General features: G+C 47.9%; 1 protein-coding gene across 4 annotated transcripts in view; it reads left to right on the top strand.

Annotated features, from left to right (window-relative positions):
- The first annotated feature begins 1036 nt into the window (after positions 1–1036).
- TMOD1 (tropomodulin 1) overlaps positions 1037–22123 on the top strand; it is a 25683-nt gene continuing 4596 nt past the window's right edge. For 2 of the 4 annotated variants that reach the window (XM_033084787.2, XM_033084790.1), the window contains exons 1-6: positions 1037–1086; positions 11108–11271; positions 13052–13208; positions 16532–16651; positions 19962–20051; positions 20473–20603. In XM_033084787.2, coding sequence (XP_032940678.1) covers positions 11152–11271; positions 13052–13208; positions 16532–16651; positions 19962–20051; positions 20473–20603 — 618 coding nt within the window. In that variant the 5' untranslated portion in view covers positions 1037–1086; positions 11108–11151. Of the gene's footprint in view, positions 1087–1420; positions 1442–4475; positions 4509–11107; positions 11272–13051; positions 13209–16531; positions 16652–19961; positions 20052–20472; positions 20604–22123 lie in introns of those variants that run through there. The other 2 variants (XM_033084789.2, XM_033084788.2) reach the window with 2 other exon arrangements.

Genomic DNA, 22123 nt, shown 5'->3' with positions numbered 1-22123 from the left:
TCACTAGTCTGGGAAGTATGAGGCTGGAGAAGCATTCTCATAGACTGGCCACCTCTGGTATACCTGGGCCCTCTCTGCTCTTGGCTTGTGGCTGCTTGTGGAGACCAGACAACGGAGCTAAGCAGGAGCTTGGGGCTGACACTTTGTGGGAGATTTGGTAAAAAATCATTAAAGGACAAATCCATGGGGGCTTTAAAGAGACTCAAAGGTGAGATAGGGGGAAGGAGATTTGGCAGCAATGTTAAAACTTGATACCACAAGACTGGAAGGCGGCTCTCCTGGGCTGAATGCAGGCTTGGAGCAGCTCTAGCGGCTGTCACTGGATGTATGGAGCAAACTGAGAGGGAGTAAAGTAAGGCACGGGATTAGTAGGTGCATTGATACTGATGGCATTTGTGGGGAAGTAGCTTTTATAAAGTGCCCGTGACTGCAGCTACAGGTCCCCAGCAGTGCTGGTAGTGGGACCATCCAGCCAGAGGGCTGGGTGGCCACGGCTTGGCTGAGCCCTGAGGCCTCTCTGTTCCCTATGTCCCAGCGCTGCACCGCTCCTCCCGGGAAGGAGTTTTTCCAGCCGCAGTCTCAGGGTGCTTTACAGTGTCCTGAATCCCCAAGACGATGCGTGTACTCTTGCGGGGTTTCCCAAAAAGGCAGCTTGCCGAAGCATCTGGCTCGGCACTCTGAAGCACGTTGCCACGGGACAAAAGGCAAGTTCCAGCGTGTCTGAATGGTTAAAAAGCAGGAAAGACCCTTCGGAAAGGAGTGCTGCCCTTGCTGCCGCCCTCCGCAGCGCCCCGCAGCTGCCCCGGGGATGGACGGAGCGCTCCTGCCATCCCGAGCGCGGGCGGAGGGCACGGACCGACCTCAGCGGGGCCCGGGGCGGGGGCCGAGCCGGGCGCAGCTGTTCGGGGCCGGGAGGGGCGGCGGGGCCGGGCCCCGCTGAGTGACGGCCGGGCCGGGGCCGCGGCCGTGCCGGACCCCCGCCCCCGGCAGCGGCGGAGCCGGCGCGGCCAGGACGAGCCGCCCGGGCTCGGCTCGGCTCGGCTCGGCACGGCACGGCACGGCTGGAGAGCTCGGCGCACGGCTGCGGTAAGCGGGCGAGGGGGCGTCGGGCCCGGCTCCTATCGGGGCAGAATATTTGGCAGGCACCGGGCGGCCCCGGCTCGACAGAAGCAGCGGCCGCCGCTGCGGTCCGGGCAGCGCGCAGGAAAGGGCTCTGACTGCTTGGGTGCTGGGTCGCCCTCCCTGCCTGCCTGCATCCCTGCCGGGAGCCGTGCCCGGAGGTGGGAGCGCTGCGCCGGGATGCGCGGAGCCGGCGGCGGGATCCCCGGGCCCGGGGGGCCGAGGTGTCCCTCGCCGGGCAGGCTGGGATGGACGGACAGACGGACGGATGGATGGATGGATGGCAGCTGGCGGCTCTCACACGTGTCCGCGGCAAATCCCGGTGGGGATCGGGGGTGCTGGCGCGATGAAAGGGCTCTACACGGCGCTGGCGGGTTGCAGAGACATCGAGAGCTCTTTTTTACTGCTTTTGCTTGCTTTTGTAATCCACGGAGCTCTTCTAGGAGATGGTTTTCCAGATGATGGTTCGCTGGAAAGCTGTGCTGCTTTTGTAGGGGAAAAGTGGAAATTAGCAGGGGGAAAGGTTCATTGAAGCTGTGTGTTGTATCCGTCTTGGCTCTACTTTCTTCAGCTTGAAATAGTCACTGCCTTGAAAGGCACTGCCTTTCCCAAAGACAACCTTTCTTCATTCAGATGGACACAGCTTCTGCCCTGACTCGTGTGCTCATGTACTGCCCTCTGCTTTTTAAATGGTCATGGATGGTGAGTTGGGCAGAATCCATTACCCTCTGCCTCCCTTCAGAGCCAGCGGCTCGACCCTTATGTGGAGGCCCTTTCTACTTGCTTTACACCTTTCCTTGGGTGTTGGGCCTTGAGCCAGAAGGGTGCTCAGCCATGTGACAGAAGTTGTTTTTAAGTGTTTCTAATTTTTTTTTTAATGGATCATGGAGGAGTGAAGAGTGACTTCCTCATTTCTCATCAAAGAGACAAGATTTAAGCTGAGAGGTGACACCTTTTCACAGACTATCTGATAGAGCAAATACTGGATTAGGTTTTTGGGCAGGCAACCCTTACTTCAGGTTATGTTAGTGAGCTCTTTTGCCCTCTTGAGAGGAGGAGCTGAGCTACAACATTAAAGCCAAACACCATCTTGCTTGCACTACAGTCCCCAGAGCCAAAAGCTTTTTGCAGTGCAGTACAAGTGTCTGCACTGCTGTCTCTTGACAGACTCTGTACCTGTTGCCCTAATGTGCACACAGCTGGGTATTCCAACAAGCGCACTGTATCACAGCCTCACTGCTTCTCATTTCAAAGTTGCTGTTTTTCGCCTTGTCAGTGCTCTTCCCCCATCCCTCCTTCAGCATTGCATTGTTTTTCAGCCTGACTCATCTTGTTCTTATCCACACGCTTCTCAGCTGTGATGGTCTGCTGCCTTTTCTCCAGATACTGTGGTTTTGCATAATATTGGATATATGTTGCTTGTCCCCCATCCCCTGTACTAAATTTGGGAAAGTCAGACAGGTATGGAAGCAGTCTGGTCTATCTCATTACTGATTTTCTTTGCCCAAGTTTTACTTTCATTTACCCAAAGGACCATTTCATTTATCTTTACAAAAGATCCTGAATTAACTTTTTGTAAGAAGCACCAGTCTTCTGTTGCCAGATGTATTGCTCCTGTTCCCCAGAGCAATGTGCTACTAAATGTAGTGCTTGCTGATGAATTGTTATACTTTTCTGTGTGCTGTTTCACTGGTTTTCAGGTGTGTGGAGTTTTTGTGAAAGCACTGCTAGGGGGAACGAAACTGTGATCTGCCTTCTGATTTTTTTTTCTCTATAGCTGAGAGTCATTTTCCCATCATGAGCTAGGAAAACCATCCTCACGTCTCTGTTCAGGAAGAGACCTGTTTTCACTTGGTAAAATTACCAGGCTCTTGGAAGAAACAGGACATAAAGCTGTGTTCCATGACTCCATGGTGCTAAATGCCCCCATGTTCTTGGGCACAGGCTGCAGTGCAGTGGGAGGCTCAGTGGTTCTCTAGCACATCCCAAGCTCACAGCAGACCTCTCCTCAAATAGGGAGGTTCTGGCTTCATATGGCCTGTGTCTGCAGATCCCCAAAGATGGAGATCCTGCGTCCCTGAAGCCTTGCCTTAGAGCTGTATCACCCTCCTGGGAAGGAGTTCTCCCCTTTTGTTCATGGTGAATGAAATAAATACATAATAGAGGTTGTCCTGGGTCAGAGCTAAGTCTCTGCATCCCAGGATACTCTGGCTGGCAGCAGCCTGGGGAGAAGCTTGGAAGCAAGGTTGCAGTGATGCTTCCCCAGAGCTTGCCCCTGTTCAGGCACTGTGCAGTTTGGAAGCTCTCCCAGCTGGAGTTGGTTTCTTTGTTTCTGCAGACTTGTGTGAGGGTCTCACCTCTGTTAAGTCCCTCACACTGTACACTCACTGCTGCTGGAACAGCTTGTTTTGTTTCAGTGTTAATTAAACATTGACGTGTCTGGGGCTTATTAGCTGCACCTTGGTGAGGCGTTTCACTGCAATTCCCTGTGCTTCAGCCACACAAGCAGTAGGGTGGGATTGGGATGTGCAGACATTCATGTGTTACTAACAGCTTGCTTGGCTTCTGGCAGTCTGGCAGGGCTCTTTTACAGGACATCGCCATTGCCTGTCTGAGGCACTGCAGGACAGGAGCCTTTCTGCTCCTATGTTCACGATGCACCCATTAGGTTCTCTGCAAAACCAGTGTGCCACAGAAACAGGGGTGTCTGTCTGAGGAGCAAGAGATACTCAGGCAAGAAACCCGGGATCACTTTCCAGAGGAGATTGTGCTGGCTGTGAAGCTTCCAAGTGGAAGGCTCAAGTTACAGAGCAGGAACTAAGTGCAGAGTGTCATTAATGACTCAAGTGTGCCCACATGCTTTTCACAGGGATTAGTAATTAAGCAATGGAGTGCATGCCAGGTGCATGAGAGAACCTCACCCAAATAGGAGAACACATAACTGTTTACAAGTGTGTGTTTAAAAATATGTAAAGTGGGGGAGATACAGCTGGGATGCTTTTTGTTTGGGCTTTGGCAGATCTTGGCCCGGTTGCCAAATATCCAGGCTAATTACTGATGAGAAAGACTGCTTGGTGAGAGCCAGTATTGGGTTGTGTGGCTTGCAGGCTGCAGGAGTATTGACAAGAGGAGAGCCAGGAGATAGAGGCAGTTTCTGGGTATCACATCAGGAGTTGGGTGAGCTGAGAAGACTGAGGAGAATGCAAGCAGTGTGAGACGTTCCTCAGCACTAGTGGATAAAAGGAGAGGTCGCTATGCTTGAGCACAAGGAGTCTTCCCTCGTGTGTGCATGACCTCGAACAAGCTGTTTGCTGCGGAGCTGTCAAGAGCCAGGATGGGAATGTCAGCTCTGATATGAGGATATCCACAGGAATGAAGCTGCATCATCAGTAAGTCTTGCTATGGCCTGTTGAACTTCACTGCTGCAGGGGTTTGGGTGGTGACGATAACTCCGGATAGTGTTACGTGTTCTCCATACCTGGTATGCCACTTCAAGAGTCAGAAGTCATCTGCTTTGGTAGACCCAAAATGCTTTCTTCCAGATGTTTCCTTTCAAATATTAATTTCAGGATGTCTTAGATTAACAGCTGCTAGTTGGGAGGAAGCCTAGATCTTCCTTGGAAATTTAGAGTTACCTGAAGTGATAGCAGATTGGATTTCCTTAAGGATGAGCCTCTTGCAGGGAGGCTGAGTCTTTCTTGTTGGTGGCTGACTTGCCTGGAGAAGTGAGAGTGTGTGGTGTGCTCTGCTTTCTACACCTGACATGGCACAGCTTCTCACCATCAAGAGCATCTCCTGTCTCTTCTCTGTCTGCTCTCCTCATCCAGGGCATGAATTTGTGCATTTCCTTCTTTAAAAATCATTTCCCTTTAGGCAGCATGTGACTGGCTGCAAATTGGATCCTTCTGCAGCTTTCCCCTCTCCAGGCTGAATAAGTCAAATTGCCTTTGCTTGTTCAGCTTGGAGAGACCTGTCTTCTACTAGAGGACATCAAATTGCCTGCAGCACCCATCTGCATGCTCAGTGGTGCTAAGCAGAGGGTCCCCTTCCAGTCTCCCATGTGGGTCTCCTGCTAGACACTTTCTAATGCAGCTTGGACTTCAAAGCCAGAGCACAGCCTGCTGAAAGTCTTTTGTAGCTTTAACAAGAGTTTTCAGTATCTGGTACGTTCAAGGTGGTGGTGCAGAGTCCAGGCAGTCCAACAGTGCTTGATGCTGCAGCCTGGGTGTGCGCTTATGGCTGGTTCAAATGATGCTTTCCTCTCTGACTGAGAAAATGAGATCTGCTTGAGAAGAAATGTGCAGGAGGCTGTTACCTTAAAGGACTGGCCTCAGGCATTTATCTTCCTTTCGTTTTTAGGAGAACAATGCTCATTTGAAGTAGAGTAAACTTTTAAATTTCTGTACCTCCGGTGCAGGGTCTGTAGTCACTTGTAAAGGCACTGCTGGGCTCAGGTTGTGTCTGCGAGAGAAGGGCCTGTGGGGCCGAGGTGTGATGTTTGTACCTGTGCTGGGAGGAGACACGCCTGTTCCAGCACACCTGCACTGACTTCCCTTGTGAGCAGGGTAAATCGTGATTGCAAGCGCCCAGCAGTGAAGACTTCTGTTGTGCATGGCTGTGTGATGACACTGGGCACGCATCCAACCCCTCCTCTGCTCTGATGTCTTACTGGGTTTTGCACAATTCACATAGATTCACACTTTCAGATGTGGTCTCGGTAGGAGCTGATGTGCATCTTTCCCTTTGCTGCTGCTGGATCTTGCCACGATTTGTTGGTCAGTTCTTGAAACTGCAGGGAACTGGTTATGTTTGGTTGCTCAGTGACTCAAAAAGCAGGGTTGACCATGGAGTCACCAGCACCCAGTTATGCTGGGATACAAGCTCAGGGTTTGAAAATTGTCCCAGGAAGGGCGAATCTGCAGAGACTCACTTTTTGGTGGATTGATCTCCTTTATCTCTACACCCTCACCATGCCTGCTCCAGCACTATGTGTGTAACAGATACCCCTTCTCTGAGTGGTTCTGGTACCCCCTGCCTGGCCTTAGACCACTGTGCAAGTGCCCCAGCTCTTCTTCATCTCCTGATTATCAGCCAAAGGAGATCTCTAGGCTGACAGACCCTTTGCATGCATCTGCAGCTTTTGGGTTTGTAAGAGGACTGACCACATATGAATACAGTTTTAACTTAGAAACGAGCTGGAGGTGATTTGTTCCTCTCATCAGCATAGCATGCATTTTGGATCTGCACCTAGACAACTCACTGAGATTTAAGTGTATGCACAGAAAGAACCTAGCTTCTCTTGAATTTATAGGAAATGGTCACTTGAGGTGTGTATAGCTCCTCCATCAAAAAACACCCAGACCGTGGCATTTATCTTTTAAGTTATACTGCAAGTCAAACAAAAGAAAGAAAAAGGTGATTGCAGCAACTATAGAGGGGATGTTTGATATTGGTTTGTTATTTTTATACTGCAAAAATAATAGCTCTGAACTTTGACTCAAGTTTATACTTCAGCTGTAAAAAAAAAAAAAATCTCATAAATCAAAAGCCTGTGTGAGTCAAACAGGGACAGTTTTCAAGCCATCCCTCATTATATGAATTCCTGCCTTCACTGCTTCTTAAATACTTTCAGTCTGAAAAGACTTCTGCCCTTAAACTTGGCATTTTGTTCAAGAATCATCAATAGCTATACTAGCCACGCTTGGCTACTTCCTTATCCCAAAACCCGAGCCCCATGATCTGGTTTCACATTTTGGAGCACAGAAAAGGTTTTGTGGTAGATTCGAGGGTTGTCTGGGGTAAGGACGTTAATTTTTTCAGGCCTGGCTCTCGTGATATGGCGGAGTACACAGAATTCCTGTCCTCTCCCTTTGGTGGTCGTTTGGTGTGGTGGTAACCAGGGATGTCCCAAACCCTCCTACGTGCTGAGCCTTGGGCATGGTGGCTGCATGGAGTCAGGGCCGGCTTGCACTGATAACAGAATTTATCCCCGGAAAGCCCTTCACCTTTGCTGAGGTTAGATGCTCTTTCTCCCTGCATTTTGCATGGAAGGAAGTGCTTTCTGTGCTGTCCTGGTGTTGGCACGCTGGTGCAGCAGGGAAGTTGTGCGGGGAGGCTCTGGGCTGCCTGGCACAGCGTGTGCCAGATGTGCCACGCAGTGTGCCTGACACAGCACCCGTGGCTTTCCCTGTGACATTTTGGTATTTTCTTGAAATTTGTCCTGCTGCTGTTCCTGTCGCTTTAGCCAGTTCCTCCTCGTTTGTTCTTTTTCCTGAGGCTGGATCATGGGGGGATAATCCGGCAGACCCTTTGACTTGGCAGTGTGGGTGCTGCTCCACAGCCTCCCTGAGCAGCCTGCTGCAGCGTGACTCCATTTCTGCCCTGCTCCTCGCTCCCTGCTTGCCCACCTGAGGAACACAACCATGTCCTGATGCCTGCCCTTGGCTGGGGTGTCACACAGCAGGCCCACGTGGGCCATTTTCCCAGCTGGGTTTCCACCACTTCCCTGTGCAGACGTCAGTGCTGCTCTTAGGTTTCTGTGGCACCCCAAAAAGGTCATGGTGCTGCAGGGGGCTGTACCAGTGCAAAGCACTGCAAAAGAGTTATTTCCAGCATCGTACAAGATGCTTTTCATTTGCACTTACTTCCATTTGTTTGCTTAGCATTTTTGAACCCTTCAGAAAGGAACTGTTCTATCCCCCTCATGATCAGAAATATTGTTTTGTTTTCCTATATTCCTGGTGAGAACTATCTTCCCTGTAGATGACGTTTTATTATTTCCCATCCAATTGAATTTTTCTCTTTAGTGATTGTTGTACATTCCAACCTGTTGCTCTTCAGACTCATGGAATGCAAGTGCTTGGGTTGTCTTCCTGTGTCTGACGAGTGCTTTGAACAAAGAGACCTCATATCTTGCTATCTTTGTAATCTATATGAATTTCAATGTTTTGAGAACTCAAAGTTGCAACAGTGTCAGTCTGTGCAGTATCTGTATGCTGCACTTATATTCTTTTCATTCAATCAACTAAGGAAGCATCACAAGAGTTATAGGGTTAATGAAAAGGAGTGAGAACTGAATTTGCGCTGAATGATCTTGTTTAATTTGAGCTCAGGTAAAGGTGGGACCTGTGTTAAACCATGCTTGTACTCCGGCAGAAGTCAGAATTGTTTGTGGTGTTGGGTGTTTCAGTACTCTATAAACGAAAATAATTACACTTAGGCAGAATTTACCTGCTTTCTTATCTTTGGCAGTTCAAAGCTCTCTTGCCATTTACAGCAGATTTGCTGGTGTGCCTTTTCTTCCAGCACTCATTAGCAAGATAAGGTGGAAGAGGCCTGGGATGGTGAGATAAGGGAGTGCCAGTGAACATACTTGTGCTGGAGGACACATGGTGCTGAATGCCTGGTTCTGCGGGCAGGGGAGCAGTACAGAATGTCCTGCTGCCACGGGCAAGGCTGTGCTCCTGAGGAGCAGTCCTTCCCGTGTGCTCTCAGCAGGAGATGTGTGAGCTGCCAGCGCTGTCTGGCTGCACCAGCAAGTCTGGGAAGGCACTGTGCCCCCCGACACCTCTCTGTGGGGTATGTAGCAAATTTAATTCTCCCCATGGGGATTTCAGCTACGGTTCAGCAGGCTCTGCACCTGTCTTCAACCCTCAGGGCCTTTGCTATATGCAGCCCCGGCTTCATATCTCTGCAAGATGCTTTGAAACCCGAAGCGTTTTCCAGCAGCGCTGCCTGTGTGCACTGACATCCCATGTCTGTCCTGCCTTTCACCTCTCGGTGCTGACATCTCCGTCCTTCTGGAGGGAGGCAGCAAGGTCACCCTGCGGGGCTGCACTCTGGTGCCAGACCGGCCCCTGCTTGCAGCCCTGCCTGCGTTCCTGGGAAGGGTCTGTGGCTGCCTCTGGGAATAGTTGTCCTCATGTAGCCAAGACAGATATTGCCACGTGTGTGGCAGGTGTGGATATTCTAAGCTTTTATAGGGAATTTAGCAGCCTGGGGTGGGATATTCTTTGCCTTCCTGTTTGCTCCTAGCTCCAGCTCCTTCCACAGCAGAATGGTCAAAATTACACATGGCATATGAAATCCAGGCTAGTCGAGGCTCATGCACTGCAATCTAAGGCTGCAGTAGCACAGCACATATCCAGATCTGAGTCCAGGCTGCTCTTCCAGGATCTCCCGCATCAGTGCTCATGGGTAACTGCAGAAAAGCCCCTGTCTCAGCTTGCAGGGGCTGAGCTGCTGGACATGGCTTGTAGGCTGGCTGGCGTGTGGCTCTGCCTGCCAGTTTGCAGCACAGGGAGCCCTGCACTAAGGGCTGCAGGGCGCTGGTGAAGCACGGGAGTGTGGGGTTCCTTCCATCTCACTCAGCCAGACCCACTGACCCCTTCGCTCCTGCTGCCGCGCCAGCCTCTTGGCTGCCCTTGGCTCCGGTGCCCACAGGCTGATGGCTGCTGCCTGGAGCAAACCAGCCCAATGAGAAGCTGATTTTCACCCTCTCAGTTCCCAGATCAGGGGCTGTTCCGGGAGAAAGGAAGGCACCATCTCCTCACGCTGCACCTCCTAAGTGGCGAGTGGCAGGAATGCGAGTGATGCAGGAATTGCCATCACGCTAGTGGGGAACCAAATGTCTGACAAGATGACAGCTTCTAAATTTAAGGGCTTGCTGTTGAGCAAGCATATGAGCATTACTGTGCCCTTTTGTGACCAAGCTAAAGATAATTTTCCTATCTGGAAGAGTAGCTGGGTTGTAACTTGTATAAAGAAATTTCTCCGCAAATGAAGAGTGATCATAAGTGCATAATCTATCCTGAGGGGACAAACAAAGCTGGAAACATGTGGTTCAGGGTAGGGATCTGATGCTCCACAGGAGCTGAAAAAAGTCTATTTATAGAAACTCAAAAAATGTTTGACTCCCTAAGAAATACACAGGCCTTGCTGTTATTTTTAATGTAAATGTCACTCAAAAGAATAGCAAAACTTTAAGGAAAGTCACTTTAAACTATCTAGGACTCAATATTCTCCACAAAAACACAGCCAAAAAAAAAAAGTAGAGACACTGCTGTGGAGCAGAAGGAGACTGTCAGCAAAAGAGCAGAGCTGGATATGCTTTTGTGTGTTGTGCTGAGTGTACTTTTAACCCACTTGCATATTTTAAACACATTGGCCTTTGTCTCTGCAGTCTTTTTGCTTGGACAGGCCCAGTTACATGCATGTGATGGTGTATGGTCCATTATATTATCAGGAGACATGGACCCATCTTCGGGGTCAGCAGGGATTATCTAGATAGGCCATTCACCTCTCTTCTTGAAGGATTGGTTTAGAATGTGCAGTAGCACACAGGTCAGCTGCTTAGCTGGCAGCAGTGCAAACATGTGCTGTCTCAGGAAAGGTGAGTCACTAAATAGCACATTTAACTGGCAGCCTCCTGAACCTGAGTGGATAATACTTTCTGATCTCCTTGTGGCTTCAAAACATGGAAGAAGTGCCATGCACTGAAGCCTCATGGAGGTATTGAGGGCTCAGAGGTACTCAGTGGTGCTACAAATCTGTTTTCCCATCTGGTAACGATGTTATCTGGAGTGCCATGTGCAGGGCGGTGTTATTCGGGGCATGTAAGGACATGAGAGCTCCATACTCTGACTTCTAGGTTATTGTCCTTCAAAGAAATAAATGCCTGGGATGCTTCATTAACATCTAGCTTGCAGAAGGACATCCCTAGCCAGGGTCCTGTACAAAGGAAGAGCTTCCTTTGTCCTGCCCTGTAAATCCGTGATGGGGCAATGTGCTGCCGGATCTGCGCCGCTCTCGTGTCCCTGGGTGATTATGTGTGTGTAGGGTATGAATGGGGGCCCTGAACAATCTTTTGAAATCAGCCATGCTTTTAGCACAAATCTGCAACTCTGGGGTGTTCAGTGCTCCCCAACTAGGCGGGCTGCAGCATCACGCTTCATGTGTTCAGTGTTAACGCTTCTTGTTTTCATGTCAGGTTCTGTTACAGCATAAAAGTGAGATCCACGAGACTCCTCTAAGATGTCTTACAGAAAGGAGCTAGAAAAATACCGAGACCTAGATGAAGATCAGATCCTTGGAGCTCTGACAGAAGAGGAGCTCAGGAAGTTAGAGAATGAACTGGAAGAGCTGGATCCTGACGTAAGTAATTTTTAATTGAGATGCTAGGTAGTGAATCTTAGTAATTGTGGGGGAGTGGGCTGCATTAGTAATGTGTATTTTAGTGGGATCCTTTGCAGAGTCTGTACTTGGTGCAGGAGTGGAAGAGACTAGCTGCAGATACACAGAAGAATTTTTTGCCATTGGAAGCACAGTCTACATATGTGTCTTAGTTTCGGTTTTCCTGCCCTTTTCATGGTGTGACTTGCAGCAGCAATATGAGCCAGGGCAGTAATCCTGTGGAAAATGGATCTCTGTTTCTGATCAGGCCATCTTGGAGGGAATGTTTTGCAGGTTGCTTGGTTTGAGGATTTTTCTGGGGCTTTTTTTGGTGTTTTGGGTTTTTTGTAACGTACTTCAAATGGCCTGTATTTTCCTCCATTTAGGCAGAAATCCAAATCCCAGAGTTTTGCAAAGTGGGACAGTTTATTTTTAGCAACCTCCTAGCATCAGCAGGAGCTGCACATACGCAAACATGGGGTCTGCTGATGCCAAGCTGGTGAAACGTTTTTGGAGCCAGCGCTGTCCTGTTGCAGGGGATGTGCAGAGCCAACTGGCAGGGCTCTGGCTTACGGCATTGTTACTCGAGGAGCTGGGCACTGCCAAGTGAGAAATTGTTGCTGCAACATGCAGTTAGTGTTTCTGAAGTAAATGATGGGTGGTGTAGATTGCATCATCAGTATTTTTAATTGCAATGCAGGAAAATATTTGAGAGCTGGCAAGCTAGCTCCCGGGATTATGGGCCGATGGGCTAGTTATAGCTGTCTCAGAAGACACAGAGTCAGGCAGTATTCTGTGAAAGATGAAGAAAGGTAAAATAATTATGGACATCTGTCAGTGCAGATGTAGTCAGCTTGAAGATTGCATAGTTGCCTCTCGCAGCATGGAGCCTGTGGAAGCAAGCTGTCTCCTATGCCTCCTTGCTTGTGCAATTCACACACTTCTCTGTTGCCTGGGTCTAACTGCTTCCTATTAGTAATTTTCCTTCCCAGGCTTTTCACTGATACGGATATAAATTATAATGAACTACTTTTGTCAGGCAGGCATGGAAAAATCAGTGTGTTGTTCAGCATCACCTTGGATGTCTTAAAAAGTAAATGTTGACTTGTATCCAGTAAAGCTTTAAAGGACATGCTTAGTGTCAAATCTGGGAATAGTCTTACTGCATTAAGGCTGTTCTATATTTAAATATAAGCAGGTGTTTACGTGCCATATGTGTCAAGCACGAACCAACTTCCCGTGGTGGCTTACGTGACTGAATAACAAGGAGGCAGCTTGAAAAAAGGCTGGGATTCACTGGGGTTTTGCTTTGCAACTAAGTGAGACCCTCTCTGTAGTTTTGTGATGGATCATAAAAGGCAGAAGAGACCACCACAACTCTCTGATCTGCTCTGTGAAAGATCATGAGATTTAACTGAAGTGGTTCTTCTTTGGACACAGGGGGCATTGTGGGCACTTGGACAGACTCATATAGTGTGGGGAAGTTGGCTGAGAGCCTCCAGAAAGAAAGGGCTGGAGCTGATGTTGTAGAGAAATATCTACTGGGCAGCATCTGAAACTGAAGGGGGGAAAGGAGCATCACGTATCTTGGATGATGTGAGAATCAGTGGAGCTGGATGAAGTTAGGCTTTGACACAAGGAGAAGCAAATTGTCCAGCCATGTGGGAGAAGAGTGGTGCAATGAGGGAAGTGTAGAGGGGAGAGTGATGGATTGGGATTGTGGCCTGCAGAGATAACCTGTGTTTCTCACCTCCATGTCCAGAATGCACTGTTGCCAGCAGGGCTCAGGCAGCGGGATCAGACGCAAAAGCCACCAACTGGCCCATTCAAAAGGGAGGAACTCATGGCCCACCTAGAAAAGCAGGCAAAGGACATTAAAGACAGAGAAGACTTGGTTCCTTTCACGGGCGAAAAGAGAGGTATGGTCATCCTTTGCAGCATTCTGGGTGCATCACAGTGAAGGTACAGTGGGTGCCCAGCGCAGAACGCTTGTGTCTGATCTGTGTTGACAAAACTTCTTTTTTGACACTGCTGGGGTGGTGAATCTGCTCTCTGCTGTCTAACCCCAGCTAGACAAGAGGTCCCTGTGCTTGCTGATTTGGGCACCACCTGATAAGTTGTTAAATGCTGGACAGAAGTTGTACCACTGTGCAGCCTTCTCCCATCCCTATGCCGTATCTGTATCAGGTTCTGGAAAGAAATCATCTTCTGTCCTCTCTTCTCTCTCCTTGCCCTGTTCTCCTGTGAGCTCCTCATATTAAGCTTCATGTTTCACCATTGCCTTTCATGCTCCATACTGACACTGTGAGCTTCTCACCATAGAGAAACTCCACAGCTGTGGTGATGCCCAGCAGTTCCCCTCTAGTTTTCATCATCTCTTGACAACCCCAGCCTTATTTTCCAGTCTCCAGCAGGTTGCTTGTTTCTGTCTGCCTGTACCATGCCCTACAGCAGCTGCTGCGCTCCTGCTCTGCATGACCCTGAGGCCTGTGAGCAGGGGTATTCTGCCTCTTCTCTTTTCCTCTCCTCTCCTCTCCTTCTGGCATCTTTTGCTATTCTCCTAGCATGTGATCCATTATCCAAGTGACTTTCCTGTTCCTGTTAGAACTCTGAATATCACCTGACATGGGACATGGTCTGGTCAATCCCTGCCCCTGCATTCCAGGAGCTTCTCAGCAGCTTTTCAGCTGTTGTGTTTCCCTCTGTACTGTGATCCCCCTGCAGCAGAAGATCTGTTTGTGCGCTGTTCGTGCTGATGGTTGCCCAGTATGAAAAAAGAAGTGCATGAAAATGTGGGTGTATGAACACATTTCCTAAGTGAGGCCTTTCTGAAAGGTGCCTCTTTACTGACCCACACGGCTCTCTTTTTAAGAGCTTGTGTAAAGTCTGTTCATTTAGTAAAACCTGAGGCAGTATTTTTAGATTTTAAAAAACAGAAAAGTAGTCCTTGAGAGGAGTAAATTAGTAAATTGAGTTCTGTCAGGAAAACTAGTTTGATACCTATCAGATGTGCCCCAGTCCAGTGTTGCCTACCAACCTGGCTAGCCTAGAAGGTAGAAGCAGTGTTCTGCAGGAGACAGAGGTATTTCAAGCATTTTGAGTTGCAACATCATACTTCATTTGTGATCTCAAATGTATTAAACATATTTTCATTAGTAACACGCTGTTGAGAGAAGACACTATTTACATTGACTGTGAGCCAGAGATGGTAAATTACATATTCACAGCTGTGATGAAGCTGTAAATAAATCACCACGTTTGCAGTTTGGAGGGTGATTTACTAGTTGGTCATGGGCAGTTCTCTCCCTGGCCATGCTGCTGGGCAGGGTGGGAGTTGGGATGTGCAGACGTACTGTGTTGTGACATAAAATGTCACGCGTTGTCATCGTCATACATGCGCTGTTTAATTTAAAGTTCCATCTTGTAACAAAGCATGACTGAGATACAAAACTTTGTAAAACTTAGAAATTGACTGAAATTAGGTAAATAAAACCAGAATTAAACCCCAGAAATTTTGATGTCACTGAGGTGTCAGAAGGAGTTGCTGCATGACAGCAGAATTAAGTTTGCTCTGTTTCTCTTGTTCCCTTCTGGTGTTGCACATGCCAGATGGTACCATTTGTGCATACAGTTTGCCCAGCCATACATCTGTGGGACAGGGGTTCCAGATCTCCCCGCCGAGCCAGGGCAGACATTTTGCTGCTGGATACCCAGAATATGCCTGGCTGTGCAGGCACATGACACTCTGCCTATTTTTGCGAGAGCAGCTGTGTCCCAGGAGGCAGATTCCTTCCCCCTCTGTCAGAGCAGCAGAGCACAGGCAGAGGATGGGAGCAAAAGGCTGTTTATGGCAGCCTCCATTTTGTCCCAGGGGACCCTGAGGTGCAGTTGCTTCTTCCTTGAGGCTAAATTTAGCCCCTTTCTGCATATCCCTAAACAGCAGGATTATTTCTGCCTTTTGGTGCCACTGACTCCGGTTTCAGAGAGGTGACAAAAATAGTCCTGGCTGGCATGCTAGGCCAGGCCTTTTGCAGTTGCTATCTCTGCAGTGATCCAGGACTATTTTAGGGGAGGGGACTGCTCCTAAATGTTTCCAGAACCCTCCTACTGCTGTCGCAGCAATGCTGGATTTACCCAGCAGACTGCTCCCTGCTGTGGAGTGTTAAAACATCACAAGCTTCTCTCTTTTCTTTTGGGCAGTCAGAGGTGGACTCTGTGTTGTGAAATCCCAGACCCAGCCCATTCTGCCTCTGAGAAGAATCTGCTGCCCATTGCAGCATGAGTGGTGAGGAGCTGGGAGCAGCTATGCAGGGCCATCAACACTGTCCACTGCCCCATGCCTCCTGGGATGCAGCCAGCTCTGGCAGAGAAAGGGCTGTGACTTGCCCAGTGTTTGCCATGGGCAATGGGATAGGGGACTGGCAAGGAGCCCGCTGCGTTCCAAGCTCCAGACTCTTGGCCGTGTAGGCACCCCCCTTAGGAAAAGGCCATGAGCAAGGAGCTAAGACAACAAGTTTGCATTACCAGCTGGACCTGTGGATTTGCACCTTTGAATTGTAGGGAATAGGTCTGTTTTCTGACCTTTTGCTGTCCAGTGAGATAAAACACAGGGGACTCCATCTGGCATTCTCTTTGCAACAGGGTTGAGCCTGACCAGCTGCCCTAAGCCTGGTCCTCCTTGCATCCCATGCTTTCACTGAAGTGCTGTCTCTGCCTGCTGCCAGAGCCCTCCACCACCTCCTCTCCAGCCTCTTTTGACTGATGTGCCATGTGCCTTGCCAACATGCACTTGGAGTTAGCGGCAAGAGGTGTCTCAGCAGCAGGACTGATCCTGCACAGTGCTAGGTACAGGCTACTGGCCTCTCTTGAGCGCTGGCAAACCTTCACCCGTTTTGAGCAGCCTTCAAAGAAGCGAGGACCTGCAGAGTCAGGCTGTGCCTGGCCTTCCAAGTGCTGTGCTATGAACAGCCATGGTCCTGTACCAGTGTGCTGTTGTTTTCCATAGATGCCGCGCTGGTTGAAGGGCTGAGCTCTGCAGCTGCCCGTGTCAGGCAGGTGCCTCTCTGTTCACAGCAGAACTCAGACCAAGCTGAAGCAAAGGGATTCAGTTTCTCTTCTGATTTTTCTCTTGTGCCCCCTCTGTCCTTTCTACTTTTCAAATCTCACAGCGTGGAAATGCATCTGCAAGGGTAGCTGTGGGTGCTGTCATTATACTGAGAGTGACCTTGCTTTGCATTTATAGGAAAAGCTTGGATTCCCAAGCAGAAGCCAATGGATCCTGTTTTGGAAAGTGTGACTTTGGAGCCGGAACTGGAGGAAGCCCTTGCTAATGCCTCTGATGCAGAACTCTGTGACATTGCTGGTAAAATAATTTAATGGCATTTAGGGGTGCAAGTTGTTCAACTTCTAGGTATTATTTTGTTCTTTTGTGGGAAATGAGCTATTGCACTTTTTGCTGTTTATCTAAATGCTGTCAGTTCTGACAGAATTTATTTACTTGTTAAAAAAGCTACTCTTGGCCTATGTGATTTAATGAGAAGTGTGGACCAAAGCTGAGGAGAGAGAAGGGTTTACCTACGGAACAGGGAATGGTTTGATCTCTTCCTTTGTCTCTACCACTGCCTGTTGCTAATTCCAGCCTGTGCATTTAAGAGCATGACTTTCTTCAAACCAAATCTTCGGGAGGAATCAAACAGACACATTGAGAATGTGGATTTCTTGTGTGACCTGTTAAAGGATCTGCCAGGTTATAGAAGCCTTTCAGTGGGCACTCAGGCCTGATGGTAGTTAAGGAGCTTTTTCAACACATTTTAAGTGGTGGATTTCTTGTGATTTGTGTGGTCAAACAGTCAGATGACAATATTGGTATGTTACTGAACCTGTAGCTTGGACTTCACTCTGTGCTTGGGATAGGACATGCCTTGGCCAAAGGAGCACATGGACACCCCATGATACTTTACAAAGATCATGTGCTCTGCAGACATTATCTACATAATGATACCATCTTTTGGCTTAGAAATGTGTTTCTGCATTAATGCTCCCAAACATATGTACCCTGGCCAAGCATTGCGTCTCTGGAATTTGCTTTTTTACTTTTGATCCTGCTATTAAGCCCTATCCTACAAAATCCACCTTTCTAAACTGTGCAGCAATCATTGTCCCATGGAAATGCTGTTCATGGCAGCTTGTTCTACAGCTGCTGGGAGAGTACACTCAAGTGGGAACAAGAGTACTGATGTGATACAAACTGTGCTGAAATCTCAATATTGACAGTGACAGCCTTGCTCCTGCCTGCTTAGTGGGCTTCATTTAGCAGGAGCTCATTTTGCTCCTGCCTGTTTAGCAAGGATCATTGTGAGCTGTGATGTGTTGGATCCATTCCTTGGCAAGGCCAGGAGCATGGCTCCCAGTAGCCCTGGAAGGGCTCCTATGCCCTTGGTCAGGTGAGGGAGACAGAAGCGGGATGCCTTTGTTCTGCCTGAGTTCCTTCAGAGAATACACCACAAGCACCAGACTTTGAGAGAGTGGGTGCCTCTTGTCTCCCAACGCAAACCTGAGCCCCCAAAATGCACGGTGATGACAGCAGATCCTTGCTTCCCTCTGCAATGTAGATAGTCACACTCTGGCTGTTGGAGAGGTTTCATTGTCTAAATAAGCTATGAACTGGGGACTATCTCTGTTGCCAAAATGCTAAGCCTGAAAATTACTTTTGCAACCTGTGTTGCACCCCTGAAAATGCCATCTGTGAGAAGATGACAAAGAAAAGGGCCAGATAAAATACAAATAAGCAAACTTGAAGTGCTCAGCCTCACTCAGACTTTCAGATGGAGACTGCTTGGGTCTGTGAGATCCAGTTGGGAATGTGTTAGTAGCCATAGGGAAGTTCACTGACATGCTTTGCTGCTGGCTGTCTAGCCTGTGCAACCCAGACACAGAGTCACCATAACAGATCCTATTCTTGTGCTGGGCTTCAAGGATACCTTTCTCCTGCAAACTCCAGCCCTTCTTCACCAAAGTGACAGAATATATTGAGAGACTTGTGCCAACCAAGTCTAAGAAGCGCCTTTGTGGTGGCATGCTTTGATTTTAGCGAGAAATTTATTATTTTCACAACTGCATCTATCCAGAGATCAAGACTTGTTCAGATGTGTCTGTTTTAACAAATATTCATGTGCCTGCACTTTTCTTTAGGAAGTCATAGAGCTATTAAAAAAGAATGTTGTTGATTCAAAAATAAATTTTCAAACTTGATATTTCTGCGTGTAGCAGGCTTACTTTTAGAAACTAACCCTTTACCCAGAAGTTCCTAAGCCACTGATTTCTTATTGGTTATTTGCAGTTGCAGGAATTTCACCAGAGCCCCCCAGACATAGCTCAATTTCCATTTACATATTACTTTGCAGTCTGGCTTGAGTCTGAGAGACACAGTTTGGCTAAATTTGGCTTTTGGACTCTTACAGTGTTTGAATGGTGCTCGTACCACCACTCTCTACATTTTGACCAAGCCAGCAGGGCTTTAGCTTCTCACAATGTCACCTTCCAAGACTGAAAACACAGTGTGCATTGCTATGCTTCAGATGACAGTCACCCCCTTGCTGCCTTGTGTTTGGAGAACATTGGAGCACTGTTGTACAGTAATTTCGCGATTATAAGCCGCACCATTTTGACTAAAATTTTGGTCCGAACCCAAAGTGCGGCTTGTAATCAGGTGCGACTTATATACGGACAAAGAGTAAAAAGTTACTGTTTCAGTTTGGAGGACAGGTGTCTGCTGAGATAGGCAGGAGCTTCTCTTTGAAATGGAGAATGTAAACCCCCTCCCTCCAAATTATTATAATTTTGAAATCAAGGGGCTTTCAGGCAAAAATATGGGAATTAGGAATAACAGTTCTTTTCTAGGGAAATTAAAATAGAAATACAGTACTACAAAGAAACAAACTCCAAACCCTGACAAAGTCAGAGTACAACCTGACACCCCGTCAGGCAGGGTGTTGGTAGCAGTCCCATTAAATGGTGGCTGCATCCTCCTGCAGTGACAGATGTGGCTCAGTTGAAGCAGTGGTCCTGTGGAAGGTGCAGTTTCCTTCCGGAGGTCCAGTGGTGGTGTGGAGAAATCCGGTTTTCCTCTGGAGTCCAGTGGAGAAAGGGGCTCCCTTAGTGTCCCAAAACCTCTGTTTTTATTTTGGTAAGAAGTGTTGGGCTCTTCCCCCTGGCTGGAGCAACTCTCAATGGGATGCAGTAATTTTATCGGTCACACAGTGGGAATTAATGGGCCGTTAGCAGGAAATGACTCACTGGAGGAAGGATGGGTTGTGAAAAGATAAAGAACAATGCCCAGCCTGGCTTCAATGGATGGCCCATTAGCAGAATATCTGCCATTGAGATAAGGATCACCACCCCCACCCTCAACAGATGGAGACAGAATAGATACCTTTTATCACATGTGCGGTTTATAATCCAGTGTGGTTTATGTATGGACAAAGAATGAAAAATTGCTGATATCCGGAAGTGCAGCTTATACTCAGTGCGGCTTATAATCGTGAAATTGTCAGCTGCAAAGGGGGTTGTCCTCCCTTTGTATATTTTTCTTTGCTTGCATGGGGAAAGATAGTGTGCTGTGTCTTTTCCTGGCTCTGGAGCCTCCAATAAGTCATGTTCTCCTGTTTCTGTAGCCATCCTTGGCATGCACACCTTGATGAGTAACCAGCAGTACTATGAGGCACTGGGGAGCAGCACCATCGTGAACAAAGAAGGACTCAACAGTAAGTGATTTACGTCAGCAGAGTGAAAATTATTTTTAGGCTGAAGGTTAGAGCTGTGCATGTCAGAGCAGCCTGTGATTGCTGGGGCATCTCTGGTGCATCCTTGCCCTATGCCAGCCAATGCAGTCTCAGCCACTTCCCTGGTGCCATCCGTGAGCCAGTGCAGCCCAAGGGAGAGCCCCGTGCAGGCAGTGTGCCTTCTGTCACCCATATTTAGGCCTTAACAGCACACAGAAGCAGAAGCTGACTGTCGTGTGCTGGGTGGACCCAGAGGAGTGGTTTCTCATCTTGTGGCTGTTTGTCAGGTCATGCTTCGATCTCCCATGCTTTCATCTCTCCACTTCTGGAAGAGCAGGGACACACTCAAAAGATAGTGCTACTCAGAGTGTTTTCATTTTCACATCTTGCTTTTCACCTGCAGGTGTGATTAAGCCCACACAGTACAAGCCAGTTCCTGATGAGGAGCCAAACTCTACAGATGTGGAGGAAACTCTGAAACGAATACAAAGCAATGATCCTGACCTTGAGGAAGTCAACCTTAACAATATTATGGTATTTGCTCCTTTCTACCCTCCCATCTTGGTAACAAGACTAAGTATCTGATGCATAGAAGACAGACACTGAGTCTATTTTGGTGCACAGAGCTGTATCAAAACACTGAATGTAGCCAGACAAGAAACACCAGTGATTCCCATTTCCATTGTGGGCAGAATAGATTGTTACCTGCTGTGGGACAAAGGCCTGGGGTTGTTAGCAGGAAGATTCCTCTAAGTGCCTAGAAAAGTGGAGCTGTGTTGAGGGTAGTTTGGGGAGACCCAAAACTGTCTGGTTAAAGCCATTTTAGGTTGCTCTAATGATTTAGACAGGCATATTTGGTGGAGGGAATGTTGATGTATATTATAAGATGCTGGAGGAAAAAGGTTTCATAATCCAGATGCTTGCCATGAAAATATGAAGAAGCCACCCTTCTTGCAGGTGTCTCTGTCTCCCACCCATCCCATCTGTGGACTCTTACTTCTTGTAGGAAGTGAGTCAGGATATAGCACCACTTCTTATGTTGCCTTTGGGACACATACATAGATTAAAAAACAGAGTTTCATGGGGTCTGTTAAATGATGACATAACTAAGCAGCAAGAACATGGTTAATTGCACGTGCACATCAAAGACATTTGTGCAATGTTACCTACACCTTCCTAAAGCAGGAATATTTTTACTTTAATGTATTTGATTCAGGCCAGTGACCCCATCCCTTGAGGACACAAGGCTGAGGATCTGGCAGGCAGGCACTATTTTTGTGTGTTGAACTCATGAGTTTGGGATGGGGTTTGGAGACCTGGGGAGTGACAGTGGAGATTCTAAGTTGCTGAGTGCCAAGTCACGGCTCTGTGGATGACTTTGAGTATAGATGATTCCACATTGTGAGACCCAAGTGGTGCGGCAAGAAGTCCAAGGTGAGGATGCCACTTACAATTTTAGATGAAAATTTGCACATTTGAAAAGGGTATCTAAAGTTCTTCATAAGTGAAAAATGCTGATTTTCAAGGATCTCAGAAAAAGCAGCATGGATTTTATTTTTTTCTCGGCTGAGATATAGCGTGGCAAACGTTAGCCTGTAAGATGCTGTATAAAGCAGTCAGGGGTGTCTGTGATTTGTGTTACAAGGAGATTATATCAGGCCTTTCTGGATCAGTTCCTGTAGGTGGAAGTTTTCTGAACGTGACATGAATGTTTTTCAGTGCTGCCGTTCATATCAGAGAGTGCAGGAGCAGTGCTTTGTATGCTCACAGATCCTAGTTACAAACACCCCACAATGCCCATGTTCCTAGGTAGCTGAGTTTCTGGGCAACTAAATAGCAGAGATATGGCTTCAAATCAAGTGAGCTTTCTTTCAGCAGAGCTCAAAATAGGATGAAGACACTGCCAGGTTCCTTAGAATATGCTGGTTATAGCAAGAGAACTTGTAAAAATATTTTTCAACCCTTTCCTGAATTACTTTGGTGCATTTGGTGATTTGACCTTGATGAGAAGTTTAGCAACACATGTATTGCATATTCATTGCATACAGATGATG

This window comes from Catharus ustulatus, chromosome Z, assembly GCF_009819885.2.
Source record: "Catharus ustulatus isolate bCatUst1 chromosome Z, bCatUst1.pri.v2, whole genome shotgun sequence".
Classification (NCBI taxonomy): Eukaryota; Metazoa; Chordata; class Aves; order Passeriformes; family Turdidae; genus Catharus; species Catharus ustulatus.
This window is presented reverse-complemented; position numbering and strand designations above follow the sequence as displayed.